This window comes from Gymnodraco acuticeps, unplaced genomic scaffold (assembly GCF_902827175.1).
Source record: "Gymnodraco acuticeps unplaced genomic scaffold, fGymAcu1.1, whole genome shotgun sequence".
NCBI lineage: Eukaryota > Metazoa > Chordata > Actinopteri > Perciformes > Bathydraconidae > Gymnodraco > Gymnodraco acuticeps.
This window is the reverse complement of record NW_022992032.1, coordinates 1609454-1628740: the sequence shown is the minus strand read 5'-3', so window position 1 is coordinate 1628740 and position 19287 is coordinate 1609454. Positions and strand designations below refer to the sequence as shown.

General features: G+C 39.2%; 1 protein-coding gene across 1 annotated transcript in view; it reads left to right on the top strand.

Moving 5' to 3' along the window:
- Positions 1 to 19287, top strand: part of pvrl2l (PVR cell adhesion molecule related 2 like) — a 365603-nt gene that overhangs the window by 329920 nt on the left and 16396 nt on the right. The window contains exon 7 of the mRNA XM_034201644.1: positions 16397 to 16526. Coding sequence (XP_034057535.1) covers positions 16397 to 16526 — 130 coding nt within the window. The remainder of the gene's footprint in view (positions 1 to 16396; positions 16527 to 19287) is intronic.

Below are 19287 nucleotides of genomic sequence, written 5' to 3'. Positions count from 1 at the left end.
TAGATGGCAGCAAGCATACGGTTCCCCGCGAGCAGAGAACAGTGTCACAGGAAGTGTATTTAACACACACACACTGACATGAACTATGACACACAAACAGAAACACACAAACTTTAATCACAGAGACAGAAAGGACACAAATACACAGTAAAAAACACACACTGAAGTGTGAACCATCATTCAAACACAATCATTCACAAGGAAAGGCAGCTGAAAGACACGGACAAACGCACACAGGCCTTTGTTACACAACAACAAAAGAACAGACAAATGCTTCTGTCACACACGCACCCACACACCACTCATTCAACACAGTAAAAGGAGAAATTAACACTGATACAGTGTATCACAAACTTTAGGAACACATTATCCAAATGCCCCCTCCTATAATGAGCAATTTCTTAATTTAGCTTTGAATTAGTTCCAAAAGATGGCACAAATAATGCCTTTGGTGTTTTTATATTGTCTTGCAACTCTGTGTTATACCAGCCACCATTTTAACACTGCTTGCCCTTTAATCATTAGATAAGTGATGCAATAGATACAAATGATAAAATCAATATCATTATGTCTCTTAAGGTGATTAAAGTGTTGTTCAGCCATATGTCATGACCATAGACTCTTTAAAATAGGGATATAGTCTCCATGGTGTCACCCTTTGGTTTCTGAAGTGCTACTTTTAAGTGGACGGCAGAGTTTAACTACCAGCTAAAAAAATTGGCATCATCTGTGAAATTGAGGCGAGCCTGGCAGTGCAGCAGAGCGGAATAGCAACATGCGATTTGTCCCTCATACAGTTGACATAAGGAGGGAAATTATCTATACAGACCGTCATTGTTTGTTGTATCAGGTTGTTAACATATTTATTGCTGCTGTAGAGTTGGGCCTTTTAACATGGAGGTCTATGGAGATTGACTCCCCCAACCTCAAAAGGCCATATGAGGAACTTCAGCTTTTGGTACACAGGCTTCAATGCTCTGCACACACACACACACACACACACACATGCACACACACACACACACACACACACACACACACACACACACACACACACACACACACACACACACACACACACACACCACTGTTGCAGTCATCAGTGTAATACCCAGTTCCCAGACATTTTAAATGTGACATCTAAAAGGGTGTAAGTCAGTAAGTGTGTATGCTATATGCCAGGGGTGTCCACACTTTTTTCACCGAGGACCACATACAGAAAAATATACGAAGGGCTGGTGTTTATGCCCCCCTTATGACCCCTGCTTCTCCCACAATGCCTCTCTGCTCTCACCTGCACCCCAGACCTCATTGCTTATGCACAGTTACCTGGTAACAGACAGCTGCTGTTGCTATGGCATTGCCAGGGCACCGAGGTGCCCAAATAGCTTTCTGAATGATTGGCTGTCGATGATTGGCTGTACTACTTATTTTCCTCTCACTTGCACACACACACACACACACACACACACACACACACACACACACACACACACACACACACAGATGCACACAGATGCATATAAACATGGTCTGAGTCCCAGTGATAGGGAGTGTCACCCACACACATACACACACACACGGATTCTCACTCAGGGTGTGATGATTGGCTGTTAGGAGAACGTGACCCCGATTTGGGCCTGTGGGACCTGAAGTTGTAGCGTGAAGTATGTTTGAAGTGGCTTGATGTGTGTGTGTGTGTGTGTGTGTGTGTGTGTGTGTGTGTGTGTGTGTGTGTGTGTGTGTGTGTGTGTGTGTGTGTGTGTGTGTGTGTGTGTGTGTGTGTGTGTGTGTGTGTGTGTGTGTGTGTGTGTGTGTGTGTGTGTGTGTGTGTGTGTGTGTGTGTGTGTGTGTGTGTGTGTGTGTGTGTGTGTGTGTGCAGTGAAGTAGGTTGAATATTAAAAGTGCTCCCTTGGCTGCAGACCTGGGCAAAATAGCTCTTGAATATATTCCTAACGCTCGAAGTAACCCGTGGAGCGCTTCATATAACCGATATTTCCTCCGCTCTCGCGGACATTCCAACTTTCTGGCGTCAGTTGATATTGAACGCACCCCGAGTCCTTAAATTATTACAACCCACTTTTGCATTTTCATATTTTCGTGCGGGTAATACCCCAGCAGCTTAACCTCGAAAGTGTGCTGCTCAGCCAGCTGCTATTGAGTGCCAAATTGACTCCGGAGCTCTTTGTCATACCTGCCAGAGTCAAAAGCTAAAGAGGAGAGGATGAATCTGAAGTTGGCACACACAGAGTCAGATATTCAGTGTGACTCGGGTCTGATCTCTTTGTTATCAACTTGCAATGGAGAAAAAACTCGGCCAAAGAGAATACATATCAACAGTAACAGTTCATTTAAAGTCTGCAATATTTTTGATATCAACAAATCTGGCTTTTGCTTCAGACGTTTCAAAGAAAGAGTACAAATGGTAAGTAAAGCTATAGCTTAATTAAAAGATAATTGGTTCAACTAAGAAATTGTTTAAGTCATATTTATTATAGTCTGACTCTGATATCCTCAATAATTTTCTTTTACCTGATTTTAACTTATTTTTTTCAAGTTTATACAGTTGAATATCAGGGACAATTACTCTTTCTCTTTATTTTTAAATCCTAAAAGTAGTAGCTATAACACTGAGCTCTTTAAAAAACTAAGATAAATATTATATATATTATATATCATTATTTCAATAACTTAACCTTTTTAGACAATGGGTACAGTTTGTAGAGATACAAAAATGTAATCAAAAATACCACATAAAAAATGCCTTTTCACATGTCCACACCCATCATAATAGCTAAATCCTGCAATATCTGAGCAGGATGGCTGCAAATAATAACAATGCATCTTTCAACTGCTAAGAGTGAAATTCTAAATACATTTTTACTTTAAATTACTTTTAAATACATGCAGCTTTTTTTTTTGCCTTCCCCCTCTTCTCTCCATCAATTCTCTCCAACTCTCTTAAAATCTATTTCATCTTCTTATTGACCAAACCTGCTACTGCTGGTTCAGAACATTCAGAGTTTAGAAAGTAGGTATCGCAAGATGCTTTATAGGAGACATATGTCAATATTTATGTTCATAATACATAGAGTACACATTCTTTTTGGTATTTCAATTCGAAAAAATGTCCATGGTTTAATGTTTAAAAATATGTTTTTCCTGTACTGTCTGTCTGAATAATTAATTAAATTACCATATAACATTTTTGAATTGTCGACTCTAATAAAATGTATATCTAAAATAAAATAAAAATGATCAATAGCAAAAAATAAGAGTGTACGCTGTAGTTAAGTTTAATGTGAGTTATTCATCGTAAGAAAAACGTTTTATAATGTTACATCTAAAATTGAAAGCCCCCAATAAAATATATTTGGAAAAAATGACAAACAAGAAAGTCAACGCGGATATCTAAAAAGTATTTTTGACCACGAACAATTTAAATAAAGATATCTGCAAAATATATCTGGTCTAGTTATTAAATGTTAAAAGAGCCACTCGTACTTTTAAATGTAGTTTTGACTAGTACAATCAAAGTTGTAGATATCTTAAAATACAATTTCATCTGGTGAGAATGTTATTGTGAATATCTGTAATTACTATTTTCGCTAGTATAAAATCTATGATGAATATCTAAATTGTAATTACAGATAAATGTGTGGTTCAACAAATGTAAAAACAACATGCTACAGTACATGACAGGCTTATTGGCACACAGCAAACCCCGGAAAAGGTAGTACCACAGGGATACGTGGTGGGCCCCTTGGCTTTTGGCAAAATGTAAATAAAATAAAACTTTATTTTTGGACCACTATTAAGGTGTATCTCTTGAGACTCTTTAAATATGTTACGCCTTGTACAAGTACAGCAGCGTTCTGGTACAGCACTGTACCCACACTGTCGCCTAATCCCTTTACAGTACTGTAGAGAGACCACGAAGGAATAATTTACTCTGTTGTGTGTTTAAACAGCAGATTCTCAACCTCCTCAGTTCTTGGTCCCGTATAAACCTCCTTTGAAGCTCCTTGCTTTGCGCCCCTCCTCCAAGTGATTTGATGTAATTTGACTAGGTAGGCGACAGCTCTTTTAAGCAAGGGGACAACTCCAAATTTCAGCTCCACTGTGATGGTATAGAGAGAAGAGGCAAGAGAGGGCCTAGAGAGGAGAGAAATTCACCGTGGGGCGCTCTTCAACTCTTTTTTTTCTCTGCTTATTCTTCTTCTCCATGTATTTTTCCTTCCTCATTTGTTTCCCTTTCTCCTCCAGTCTGTCCCTCTTTCTCTCTCTGAGTGTGACCTAGTTTGATCCCGAATGGTTTGGGGGCTGGCTGTCTCTGAGATAAACTCATTTGCTCTGGATCATTTAGAGAGCAATGCCATTTTAACTCCCCAACCCCCCCTCTAACCTCAATGCTACTCCGGAAAACCAAGCAGCAGAATGTGTATTAAGTGTGTGTGTTTGTGTACATTTGTGTGTGTTTTAATCTGTTAAGTGGGTAGAGACATATGGGGAGAAAGGGCTCACACACAGAGCTGTCAGAAAATGAAAAGGGAAGCTGCAGATAAGGTTGTGAAGTGTTCCATATCCAAAGATATCTGTCACACAAACAGAGAGAGCACTGATAGCAGATTTATTTAAAAAAGGTCACGCTGTGCTTGTAAGAGCTGCACTCTGCAAAGGAGATACATTTAAAGAGCATTTAAAGATCGCATCAGACCTGCCTCCCTTTTACTGACACACATGCGTTTTTGCGTGTTTTTGTTCCACTGCAATGTGAAAACGTCACGTACCAAAAATATGTGGGTTGGATGGCTCTTGTCTAGTCTCAGAGTGCACAATGATGAAGCCGCCTTGAAATTATTTATGATTTTCCCGCTGTCCCACTTGTTCTCGTCAGCCAAGTTATCATCCAATGCGTCCAGCACATAATTTCTGATCCTTGCTTTGCCCTCGTTTTCCGTTGTTTTAAAACCCTTTAATGCCCTTCAAGCATTGGAAGGGAAATTAAACCTTCTCTTGCAGCTTCAGCCAGGGACTAATACTAAAATCCTGACATTTACCATCAATGATTCAGATCATTAGGCAATTTCTGTTATAAAACCCCTTTGTACTCTGGCTGCTCTCGATTCACTGTCTTTAATGTTCTCCACTTTTCGCCTTTTGACCACAGAGAAAGGATAAATGGAACATGAAACACTGGTTGCATCACCAGCGGGTGTAATAAAGGGCTTTGCAGTAGATAATTTGTTTAAGAATGACATCATAAAGCCACAAAACAATCAGAAGTCGTCCAGAAGCCACCAGTTAAGCCCCATGCCCCCGGTACCAGGGTCAAAACGCAACATCTTGCAAGAAACAGCGTCTGAGGGCTTCTTAATATTTAACAAACTATGAATGTGTCATATTCACTTAACGGGAAGAAACTCAGCTATCAGACAATATTAACAATTGTTAGCTAAACGAAACACAAGGGTAATAACAAAGGCTCTGAATTAGCCCTGAGCGAAAGAATGCTAACGCACTTAGCACAGAACTCACGGTAAAATACCCTTATTACTTATCGGATCTGCACAAACAAGATATCGATTAGCAAGCTGAGATTCCACAGATTCCAGAAATATAAGTATCATCACTGAGCGATCAGAACTTGCGACAGGGGAAACAAACACAGACATCACACCACGTAGCTTTATGGAGCAAACACGGGAGAAATGTCTTATCTTTTGCTGTTTCTGATCAAAAATTATGTTCAATGGCATTGAAACGATAAAAACGGTGCTGAAGGTTAATCCATAGGTTAATCCAATGTGTCTGAAATGATTACTGATAATCCATCTTCATATTTATGTCAATAACGGAGTTTTCATATATAGTTGCTATGAGAGCTACCAGAGTGTATGACAGCTTCCGGTTTGGGCATTCTGGCTACGCATCACTCATTCACCAATGGTAATGTTTAGATGGATTTTAGAAACTTCCCCTCAATTCTATTGGCTCTAACGGTTAATAAGAGGTGTCAATCATCAACATCGACGGAGGGGGGCCAGAGATATGGAAAATGCACCCAAATGACCCCAGAAGTGTTTTTTTTGTTGCTAAACCTCTCTAAAAAGGTCAAATGTCACTTGTTTTGCATCAATCTTGATACAGGGTACTTATTATATGTTATAGTTTGGATCCCTAAAGCTTTTAGTCTACTATCCCATCATTCAAGGGTGGTTTTCACAATAAGTAATGTTTTGTTTTTTTGGACGGACACTATAATTTACTTTTTTTTACAATGTTCAATCTGAATTTACTTTAAAATTCTATATTTTGACTTTTCTACATCCAACTCACAGGTTTATCATTGCTTTGAGAATAAAGATTATTAATTTACCCCTTTTAGGGAACCTTGGGATTTTAGCATTTATAGATTTGTTTATAAGGTATGTAGGGTCATGTGTCATGATAATGAAATAATGGCTAAGGCTACCGGCAAAATGGTAAACATTTTCCCTGTTGGTTGACTAAATTGCATGATTAACCTTAGAAACTAATATTTTCCTGCAGGGGACAAGTGCAGTGAAGAGGTTTGGCAATGTGAAAAATATGTAGTTTATGCGTACAATCAGCTTGAATGTGTAACAAACTATTCCATTTTGCCAAATCTCATAGAGCTTTTCCCTTCAGTTTTTTTTAGCTCCCAATCACCTTTCATTTTTCCTCGTCTCTCTTCCTCCTGCTCTCATACCTCTTTTCTGAAGTACTTTGCTGAAAGGAATAAAGAAGCTTTTAGCCTCTAATTCTAAGATTATAATCATTTATTTTTTATTCATCATAACTGCTCGCTGATTGCAGTCATTTCTGTGCACTTGTCTTTTCGGCATTTCATTTTTTAGGGCCACATGTTGCTCATTCGTATTTATGTGTGAATTCCTGTGTGTCAGTTGAACTCTAATATCACTGTTTGTGACTCTGAGTCGGAAGAAGAGGGAGGGAGGGGGGATTGGGAAAAATAGGTGTTATTGTAAAGGAAGGTCAAAGCAACAGGGGTATTATTCTTGTTGGCAGTGCAGGAGAGAATAAGTGAGACAAGAGACACAGAGTGGCTGTAAAAAGGAGAACAATTAAAGTAAGTAAATGGAGGCATGTAAGTACAGAGTGCAGTAGTCTGATGAAGGGCTGAAGGATGAACATAAGATGCATACAAGAAGAGAGAAGGTGTTAACACGCAGCGAAGAGGACCATTTGAGAGAAACGGTATCAGGAGAGTTATGTGAAAATAAGAATAAAACTGAATAAGGAGGTTAACTGAGAGGCAGTTGTTGTTCCAGTGTCACTCATGACCTCCCTCGGGAGTGTTTAGACCTTTAAAATCTCTTCCGCTTTTCCCCAGGCCGCTAACACTCTCCTCCTCCTCCTCCTCCTCCTCCTCCTCCTCCTCCTCCTCCTCCTCCTCCTCCTCCTCCTCCTCCTCCTCCTCCTCATTTCTTTTTCTCTTCTTCGGTTATCACGCCTCACCCTCGAACCCCTGCTCTCCTCCTTCAATGCTTCCCCTCCAAGCTCCTCTCTGTTTTCCATTTTCTTTTTTTTTGCTCCATCTCCTCTCTTGTTTCCTTTCCCACTGATTCTCTGATCCTTTGTCGTCTTCCCTCCTGCTTCCCACCTTCCATCCAACACTGAGTCTATTTATAGACTGATACGTGGCCATGAATTCAGGGAGAGAAACAGGCTGAATGAAAGGAATTATGTCAATTGTTTTGTGTATCTGTGTGTGGCAGCACAATTCAGTTGCTGAACATGATTGTGTCGTTCATTCACGTAGTTGCAGGGGTATGTAGCAAAACACTGTCTTTAAACTCAAAAGTTACTGTGATTTTTTGTTGTTGTCAAGAAAATGTTTTAAAGTCTGAGGCAGCCATTCAATCAGCCTTAAGATTTAAAAATGTTCCATTCTGGTTTTGAATCTTATAACTGTGGCCCTTATTCTCTGTTATAACATAGAAAGAAACGTAGAAAGTGTCTGGGGCTGGATACTGCATATTGTACCATCCACTCATGTAATATTGAACACAATTGGTTATATCACCATCCCTGGATTTAACAACTGTTGATTTTGTTAAATCTTTGTGAAAATGGCTCATCAGCTTTTTTTACATCCATGCTGCGGAATGTTTGGTCCATAAGAGACCCTCAGCTATACCAAACGTTGTTTTACCTTTATCTGATCGCATGATTTCTAATAGAAATCTTAAGATACATTTTGTAATCTTCTCTGAAATTAGATCACCACCCTGTGCCCCAGAGTAAATCCAGACTCAGACTAAATGAATCTAAACAATTCCTTGCCTCTTGCTTAAGTTGATTTGATGCTTCAAGTTGTATGTCCCCATGTGATATGTGATTTAGAATAACAATGTTTGCCTTAGGAATAACTTCTTTAATTTTTTTGGTCAAATCTGTGTTTTTCCGCCCATGTTGTGCACAGGGAGAGACAGTGAAGTACAGGCCTTGGGCACAAAGTGTTTTCACTGATGGCTAATATGCCCACACACTGGAGCTTTGATAAGAGAGAGTAATGGGGTGCTTTAGACAGGGATTGTTGTTTCACTTTCATTTAATTCACACCGCTTGAGTGTCACTTAGATCAGTGGTTCTCAACTGGTGGGTCGCGACCCAAAAGTGGGTCGCGGACCCGTTTCGAGTGGGTAGCACATGTGTGAGTGAAGAAAAAAAAAAAAATCTTTTTTTTTCTTTTTTAAAAAAGTCTAACTTTTATTTTGAAGGCCCGATTTCCTAACGCCGTGCATGCAGTAGGCGTTGGACTACCGGAGACCATAAACGTTTTTTTTGAAAACTTCTGTCAAGTAGTGATCATCTTCTCAATAAAACATCTTTGCTGATGGTTTTTCGAGTCTTCTGGCCAATCAGAATCAAGATTGTTGCCGGAAATCCCCACGGAGAATAAACTTTGCGGTAGAACTACTCTTTATACATCCATGGTAGGGTACAACTTCAGATAAAAATGAACACATAATGAAATATGACCCGCGGTTTGATGATTGACAGGTCACAGAACAATGGGGGCTATCTACCCTTACCCACAGTTCACACAGACAAGTTTAGCTGTCAGAACAAAGTGAAAAACAAACAATGGTATAAAATATTATTAAAATGTCGGATAGTATTAGATTTATTTATTTTCTTCTCAGAGTGTACCAGAATGCGTAGTTTATATGTTAGTATTTATAAAAATCTCTGGGGGGAGAATCCCCCCAGACCCCCCTTCTGGAGTTTGGTTTTCAGCATGTGTGCCTTTTTATGTTATACAGTTCAGCTTTGATTCAATCATCTCATTAAACCTTTTTAAAAGCATACTTTAGTTCTGTGAAGGGATATAAGGGATATATGCACTGTACTTCACTTGTATTAATATTGTATGCTGAAAAGCTTATATTATAGCACGATTTTTTGTTGAATAGATTTGAGTGGTTCAAAATTTCGGGTCGCGATGTATTGACAATGGAAAAAGTGGGTCCCGAGGCCTGACCAGTTGAGAACCTCTGACTTAGATAATAGCATTATATCTGTAGATTTGGGGTATTTTGCTACGTGAGAAATGGCAAGAAACAGGACGAGTGAAGGTCTGCTGTGCTTTGTGCTCCATTGAATTCCCACCCACACATTTTTTTTATCTAAAAAGCAATGCTACAATATGAGGCTATTGATTTAACAATATAAATGTTTCATAATTAGCATAAATATTCCACTAACTCCAGCAGGACCGAGGGCTGACTCGTTGATGAGGAAATCGAGCTGCATTTTAGATAAAGAGGGAATCTAATGGAGGTGAAGGAAAGTGCACGGTGCAGTTCTCTAAGGTCTCGGTGTGTGTATAGCATCAGAGGAGGATGCGTTGAGCCCGCCATTGACAGGAAGTGTATGTGGGTGTATTGAATCACCACTAAAGCAACCTGCATGCAGGAGATTTGAAAAGCCGCTCTAAACCAACATACTGAGAATCACTCCTGCTGCTCATGGATGAAACATGTTTTGGTTGCTAAATGCTAAAAAAAAGACCTCCATCCACTACCCCTAACCTCCGCCCTTAGTTATTACATTACATTACATTACATTGCATTTAGCTGACGCTTTTATCCAAAGCGACTTACAATAAGTGCGTTCGTCCAACAAAATACAACTTGAAGAAAACAGAATCATATAAGTACATCAGGTTTCATAGAGCAAAAACATTTCAAGTGCTACTCAACTGGCTATAGAAAAGCCAGTCCTTTATTAGTATAAAAGTGCTTCGTTAATAGTTCTATCGCTCGAAGTGGAGTCGAAAGAGATGAGTTTTCAGTTTGCGCCGGAAGATGTGCAAGCTATCTGCCGTCCTGATGTCAATGGGGAGCTCATTCCACCATCCTGGAGCCAGGACAGCAAACCCACGTGTTTTCGCCGTTGGGAACTTGGGTCCCCCTCGCAGCAAGGGCGCAGCGAGTCGTTTGGCTGATGCAGAGCGTAGTACACGCGCTGGGGTGTACGGTTTAACCATGTCCTGGATGTACGAAGGGCCAGATCCATTCGCAGCATGGTAAGCAAGTACCAGTGTCTTGAAGTGGTTATCACTACTCCCTGTTTTTTACCAAGACAGGCAGTATGGTTCTCATACACTTTGTAGCTATATCCATGACAAGTGATATACTGTAATTCAGGTTAATCCCATAAAATCATTTTCACCAGGAAGTATAAAATTGTCAAATTCCTGAGGGGAGAGGAGCTCGGGTTAAATAGGTGTATCCAAACAAAAAAGTTATTTTATAAAAGAGGAAGCTGTTTGGGTCCCGCATGAGACCAGATTTGGTTGATTCGTCACATAATATATCAGTGCTGGCCACTTCCAAAGTTATGGAACTAAAAGGTTGACTTATTTCTCACGTAACTTCTCTAATTTCACTTACAGTAATTCTCACGTAACTGGTTCATTTTCGTAGTTATTTCAAACCAGAATTCTGAATTCTTCCTAACCTAACAAAATTGTTTCCTGTGAGGATGGACGTTTGCCTTAAAAAGACTGCATGTAACAAGAAGTAACCCCCACGTGTTGCTGGACATTCAAAGTATGCATAAAAAATAAAGGAATCACTTTTACGTACGATATCAAATGAGTACATTGCCAAGGACAACTGGTCATTTCCAATATTTCTAGGGGTAATGTGTTATTGTAACATGTCATTAGGTTTACAGTACGTTGGAACATTCTGTTTATGCTTCTTACCTGAAATGGCAGTTTTGTAGGGAAGTTATTTATGCATTGGTTAGGTTTTATGAACAAGTGAAAGGACTCATGGGTATCAACAGTGTCTGACAAAGGAGAAACTTTTAATTCCTCATATTTGGGTATTTCAGGTGGCGGGCAGCCATATAAAGGTGGGCGAGTGTGAAAATAAAAAGTAAAAAGTAGTTCTGTAATTGTATCATTTAAGAGTGTGTACCTTTACCTGATCAGAAGCCCAACTTTTCCAGGGACTATATTTAGCTTCTTTTTTTATGTGTGGCATTTCCATTGGGATATTTTTTTATGTCTTGATTCCACCTGCTGATTTAAAAAAGAAGATGGAAACTCAGTTGTTGCAGAAACTGTTGTAAGAAAAGGTGTTAATGATGAGGATAGGTGATGAGGATTTCTGCCTGTTGAGGGATATTATGAGGAAGCAAAGGTGAAGGAGTGTGTTCTCTCTATCAACATTAATTCTGCATCTATCTTTAGATAATCCATCTTCTCTCCTCTTCTCTACCCTTTCTGGGATGCATATAATTCTTAACCCTTAATCAGATTTATGTTCCTGAAACAAATCCCAGACGCTTTTCAATGTCGCCTGAGTGCCGTTTGTCATGCAGCACCACGACTCATTGTCTATCGAAAATGCAGTCTGTTATCGACCACGTACATCGATGGCAAACATTGGCAGTGTAAACTTTGATCATGGCCCGCATTAAATAAGCTTCCAACACACACACACGTGTTCACACACTGAGAGTTGATGAGGTGTTCAGTTCACGTGTGTGTGTGTGTGTGTGTGTGTGTGTGTGTGTGTGTGTGTGTGTGTGTGTGTGTGTGTGTGTGTGTGTGTGTGTGTGTGTGTGTGTGTGTGTGTGTGTGTGTGTGTGTGTGTGTGTGTGTGTGGTCTAGCATTACTATACTTGTGGGGACCTAAATCTGTTTACATAGTCACGTGTGGGGACTGGCTTCCCTTATGGGGACAAATTGGAGGTCCCCATGAGGGGAATCATTAATTTTAGGGTGAAGACTTGGTTAGGTTTAGGATTAGGGTAAGGGTAAGGTTAAGGGTAAGGGTTATGGTTAGGCATGTGTTGGTTATGGTTAAGGTTAGGATAAGTCTCCAGGAAATGCATGTAAGTCAATGTAATGTCCCCTGAAGTGATGTATCAGGCATGAAAATCACTCACCTTTCGGCGAAATTCGCCGTTTTGAATCCAAAATAGGTCGTTTGTGTGATTCATGTAGATCTGCAATAAAAATATTTTTGGGGTATGGGGGGGTCTGGGACCCGGAGTAATCTGCGGCCGCGAGCTGTTATGTGCCGTCATGACACGCATGGTGTTCTTTTTTTATATATTATAATGCAGCGCGAGCTGTGTGCTCGAGTCTTCCTGCCTGTCGGCTCTGCTGCTCCGCGATGATGGTCTAGCTTCAGCAGCCACATTACCTACGGGTGCGTTCGTTAATATTAACTGTGCGGTCCGGAGTCACTGTGGTACAGACTGGACCGCTGGTGAACAGCTGTTAGAACGGGCCGTTCAGGTGTTCAGAGCAGAGCTCCCAGTCGCAATATTATCGTTTAGCTAGCTAGCTAGCATACATTGTCACTATCTGCTAACGTTAGCTTTAGCCTTCGTTTTCTAATAGTTTTTTTTTCATAGGCTATAAACGGAGGTGGTATAAGTATAGATCTTGTACTTGAGTAAAAGTAGAAGCACTCAGATCTTGTACTAAAGTAAAAGTAGAAGTACTCAGATCTTGTACTTGATTAAAAGCAGCAATACTCAGATCTTGTACTTGAGTAAAAGTAGAAGTACTCAGATCTTGTACTTGATTAAAAGTAGAAGTACTCAGATCTTGTACTTGATTAAAAGCAGAAATACTCAGGTCTTGTACTTGAGTAAAAGTAGAAGTGCCAGAGTGTAGGAATACTCTGTTAGTAAAAGTACTGCATTCAAAATGTTCCTCAAGTAAAAGTAGAAAAGTATTCTCATCAAAATATAGTGAAAGTAGCGACAGTAAAAGTAGTCGTTGTGCAGATTGGTCCATTTCAGAATAATATATATGATATGTTTTATAATGATTGATCATGAAAGTGTTCTCAAAGCTGGTAAAGGTGCAGCTAGTTTGAATGACTTTGTATACTGCAGGGTAGCTTGTGGATTTACTCCAGGTGGAACTAAAGTCTGATTCAACACTTGATTAGATTTCACATCATTCATCCACATCTGTAAAGTAACTAAAGGTATTAATACATGTAGTGGAGTCAAAGTACACCATTTACCTCTGAACTGTAGAGGAGAAGAAGAACAAAGTAGCAAAACATTGAAATAGTTAAATAAAGTACAAGTATCTCAAAATTGTACCCAAGTAGGCTATAGTACTTGAGTTTATGAATTTATTTACTTTACACCAGATGCCATAAAGATAGAAAGACTAAGCCTTGCACAGAGGCATGACAATAGATTTTCAAAATGCTCAACAGTGCTGCCAAAATTATAAACTGACTGCTACAAAATTAAAATAAATGCTTTTATATATTTCTATTAGATGTGACTCTTTAGCGTTTCTGTTATTATTAACACTGCTGCTTTAGTTGTTTTGACTGCTAAAATCCTCTGTTATTCCTCATTTTAAAGCCGATATTCCGTGGGGTCGGGGGGCTCGGGTCCTTGTCACCTTTTCCATACCTGATGAGTTTGCATCCCTGATAATACTTAGTAAGGAGGCCATCATATTTTTTACTCATGGCTGAAGTTAAGTTTCTCCAGCTCTCCCCAGGTTGGCAAAAAAATGCATCTCAAAATGCATCAGATTGATGCTTTAAAATATGGAATATTCCAAATGTTATTCCGGGGGAGCATGCCCCTGGACCCCCCTAGAGGGATAATATCCTTCTCACCTTTTTCACCACTGACCCGTTTTCATGCCTGTGTGTGTGTGTGTGTGTGTGTGTGTGTGTGTGTGTGTGTGTGTGTGTGTGTGTGTGTGTGTGTGTGTGTGTGTGTGTGTGTGTGTGTGTGTGTGTGTTAGTGTGTGTGTGTGTGTGTGTGTGTGTGTGTGTGTGTGTGTGTGTGTGTGTGTGTGTGTGTGTGTGTGTGTCTGCATGCATCTTTATGTGTTAGGAAAGGCCTGAAGTCATTGTCCATCTTTCTCATCTATATACACTGAACAAAAATATAAACGCAACACTTTTGTTTTTGCTCCCATTTTTCATGAGATGAACTCAAAGATCTAAAACATTTTCTATATACACAAAATAACCATTTCTCTCAAATATTGTTCACAAATCTGAAAAAATCTGTAATAGTGAGCACTTCTCCTTTGCCGAGATAATCCATCCCACCTCACAGGTGTGGCATATCAAGATGCTGATTAGACAGCATGATTATTGCACAGGTGTGCCTTAGGCTGGCCCCAATAAAAGGCCACATTGAAAAATGGGAGCAAAAACAAAAGTGTTGCATTTATATTTTTGTTCAGTGTACATCTGGCTTTCCATCCCGTCATTGTGTATCCCTCCTTTTCTCTCCCCACTGAATGTATCCTTTCTTCCTTGCCTCCTCTTTCCTACCTCATCTGTCTCTCAACCTCCCTCCCTCCCTCATTTCCTCATTTCCATATTTCTCTCCCTCCTTCATCTGCCCTCCTCTCTCCCCTCCATCTTCCCTTTGTTATCAACGTTATCTATCTCCTTCATTCTCCTACTTTGCTCTTTCCCGCTGTGTGTTCTGATCTACCTACCTATACCTATCTATCTATCTATCTATCTATCTATTTATCATTCTCCCTCTCCTCGAAGATGATATAAACTTGGAACAGAACACCACCTGCTGGGGAGGAGGACAAAATGCAGTCTTTATCACACCCATTGACCATGCAACTCCCAAATTGCCTATATTATCACTTATCCTTTGTAAATCTAGCTATGCATGACTTTTTTTTAAATCTTACCAGTAGCTGAAAATTCAGCATCCAACTGAATTACAATAATTAGGGGTTGCTTGAGGTTAAAGGAATTAAATGTATAGAAAGCAAAGGCGATTAGGAAATAATTAACTATTCTGGTCAACAATACACAGATCTAAATATTGAAATGTTTAAGGACAATCTTTGGGTGGAATTCCATTGTTATTTGATAAAGCATATTTGATGTATAACATGTGGATGATATCCCATTTGGTAGATGAAAAAAACATCCTTCCTGAAAAGGAAGAAAAAAGGTGTATTTCTGTTTAATGCACATGTTTTTTTAAACGTATTCAATTGCATTTTGATGTGTTTCACAAGCTGTAACTCAAACTATGCACTGTAATTGCAGTACAGTTTTGTTTGCAGCAGCAACACAAATTGGCCTCATTTTAGTCAAATAATCATACAACCATCAGCTAAATGTGGTAAACCTAATTGAGTGCAAAGCATTGGTGTAATTATCCTTTTATCATCTCTATATCAAACACAGTGGAGTGCTTTGTCTTCACTGGTAGTGATGAAATACAGTTTCATGACAAAATGGACAAAAAAGCCTGTGAACATATTTCAAACCTGCCTTTGTTGTCTTACACTGGATGATGGGCAGAAACAATTTATGCTGGTGGTTGGGTGCGGCTTTATTTTTTCAAATAAAAGCACTACTGTAATGAGATGCTTTTACAGTCAATTTAGTTGCCTCACAGCCCTGAACAATCATGAATAGGCTCTTAATGGAAGTGAGATGACGAGGTCAGAAGCGTGAGGTTCAGCTTGTGTGAGGCTTTTAAAGATGTATGGCATTCAAGAGTGTTAGCATCACAACACAGCGCTTTGAGCTGCTTTCATTTTAACAAGATGTCTTCATGCTCATGTGCCTTATGTGCGAAAAATGTCACACCATGAAAACACACGCTTGATTAAATAGAAACTTGACATTTGATTACCTGGTTCCAACTATCTTATTCCTCTTGAGATTTCTCATGATGGTTCATTTAACTCACGTATCATTTGTGTGATGTTTGCTTTACACAGCCACAGACTATTTTCTCTCACCACACACATAGAAACACAAATATGATGCAGCCTTTAAGTGCCAGAAGCCATAACATGAATTGCAATTAATATTCTTGCTTTGTCTTTGTTCTTTCTTAACAGAAGAGCAGAGACCAGTCACCCCGGGCCCGTCGTCAGGTGCGGTTATTGGCGGTATCCTCGGCGCCCTGGCCTTCATCGGCATCATTGTTGGCATCATCTTTTTCATTCGCAAACGCCAGGAGGACGGAGAGTAAGTCTTCATTAGCAACCCTGCTACGACTTCATCAGGTTTTTTAACCTCCTGAGAAAAATGTATCTCCGCTTCCGGGACTAAAGCTCATTAAAATGTATTACATGTCATGAGGGGACCCGGCAGAAGGAGCCTGGTCACAAATCCTGACCTGAAGTTTATAGCCTGAGTCAGCCTGGAGACTTTACTCCCCAAAATCCCCCCCACACGCACACAGACACACACGCCGGCTGCAATTCCTCCCCTTGGCTGCTGCTGCATATTGGAATTTGTCAAACCTTGCCTGTTTTTTTGCCTTGTTTTATTCCCAGTTCAAGAGGTCTTTTTTTCCAAACTGAGTCTTCATGCCAGCTAACAATAAGATAACACATATGCAGTATTTTTATTCCACAGAAAGGTTAACTAGATTCATACGAATGTGGTAGACATTTTGCTGATGCTCAAATATGCAACCACTTCCACAGTAGAATAAGATGTAATTCGTTCCGCAAGCATCTAGAAATGATGACTGCAAAGTTCAAGATTAAAAGCATTCTGAATATTTAAACCATAAAGATGATTCATACAGTAAGCCACTCACATAATATATCATGAAATTACCCCTGGCCTGAAATTATAAGGAAATTACATTCCTTAAAGCCTCATATCATAATTTGTTCCCAGCTCGGGCTGTCCACGTGGCTCCCGTTGTGGCTGATGAATTCACTCTTAAGACACAGCAGTGCAAGATATTATGTATATGTACGGCATTTTTCACAAGCGCACAACTGAGTACAGAGGGGAAAGTTTTTGTGTTGGACGAGGCTGGCAAAAGATGCCAGGACAAGCATTTAACTCTTTACTGTACGTTTAAAACTTGAAATGAGAGATATAGCTAGCATGTACATTAGCTAGCTTAACATATTTTATAAATATAAACAGTAAGGCATATATTATAGGGGGACCAGACGTCCCCGTTTTCCGGGGACAGTCCCCGTTTGTATTGGCCTGTCCCCGGTTAAAACTCTCCACGGAAATGTTCCCGGTTTTTAATATACGTTAAAAACACATAGCAAGGTGAAATAAAAACGTTTCATGTCAGGAAACACTGGGTAAACACTACAGACTGTGGTCAAGCCAGCCCCCACTTCGGGAAAACCAGTCAAGCCAGCCCGCACATTGTATTCCGGTGCGCGAATATCCTATGCATTACGGTAGAGGCCTGTAAAAACTGCCTTCAAAATAAAAGCGTTTACTCGGTCAATAACAAATATACCTAAAAAACACACCAAACATATTCATATATACTGGATCTTAAATTAAGAAATATGTACAATATAATGTGATCAATAATACTTTAAAACAAACTACGTATAACTACCACATTATAACTGAGTGAATGTAAAATGTAAGGATACAGTTATGAAGACATATCTGACATTTCCACTGGTTGACTAATTTCAATTGATGTTGACACCATCTCACAACACTCCTAAAATAACATTATTTTCTGAAGCACAATTTAAAATGTGTGCTGTTTAAAATCTCAAATTAGATCTATTGTCCATCGATATTTTGATTATTATTTAATGGAAACTGTCCATAATCAAAGAGTCAGTCGAAGTCAATCAAATACTTATTTCACTTCAGGGTGATAGCAGGACACCCCATCTAGTCACTCAGAGAGAATCAGGACATTCTGATGTAGAGTTTCAAAATAAAAGACCTTTGTAGTCTCATATATGAGCTATCATCCCTCTAATTGTATATAAAAATAAAACAAAAACTATCCAGTATCAAAGACTTATTTCACTTCAGGGTGATAGCAGGACACCCCATCTAGTCACTCAGAGAGAATCAGGACATTCTGATGTAGAGTTTCAAAATAAAAGACCTTTGTAGTCTCATATATGAGCTATCATCCCTCTATTTTTAGATAAGAATAAAACAAAAACTATCCAGTATCAAAGACTTATTTCACTTCAGGGTGATAGCAGGACACCCCATCTAATCACGCAGAGAGAATCTGGATGATGTACAGTTTCAAAATAAAAGACCACTGCAGTCTCATATATGAGCTATTGTCCTTCTGTTTGTATCCAACAGTTAAAATGTTTGAATTACATTGAACCAGAATTGTCCCCCTTTATTCTTTAACAGTGAAGAAAATTGGATATGTTAATGAGATTTTGACCGCAAAACTCAAAATGTCCCCGGTTTTAATTTTGAAAATCTGGTCACCTTAATATATTATTGTCCTTAAACATCTATCACCTGCTAAAATAGTTGGTACCACTTAACAATAAGACTACCCTTATAAATAGTTTGTAATTCATTTATTAATTAGGTTGTGAACACTTTATAAATCATTAATAAGCTTTTATAATACATGAGATAAACAGGGTGACTGTGACCGGTTGCTTGCCAAATAGTGAGCCCACATTTATCTGTACTGCTAATTCTTATATTGGCTACTTAGCTTACTGCATCTTCTTCATCAGCCAGCATCTTTGGTATCTGTTGTTCACTGAGTTGATTCTCGCTAAGTAGACAATATAAGGCTTAGTCATCTTGCCAAATAGTGAGCCTGTGTTGATGTATGAAAACTATGTTAGAACTGGTTTATAAATGGTTCTTAATGATTAATAAAGTGTTTACAACCTAATTCATAACCTAATTATAAACGCTTTATGAATCCTTTATAAGGGTAGTCTTATTGTAAAGTGGTACCAAATTGTTTTAATGGGATGAATTCATAATTCTCTCGACTTTAGAATAGCCA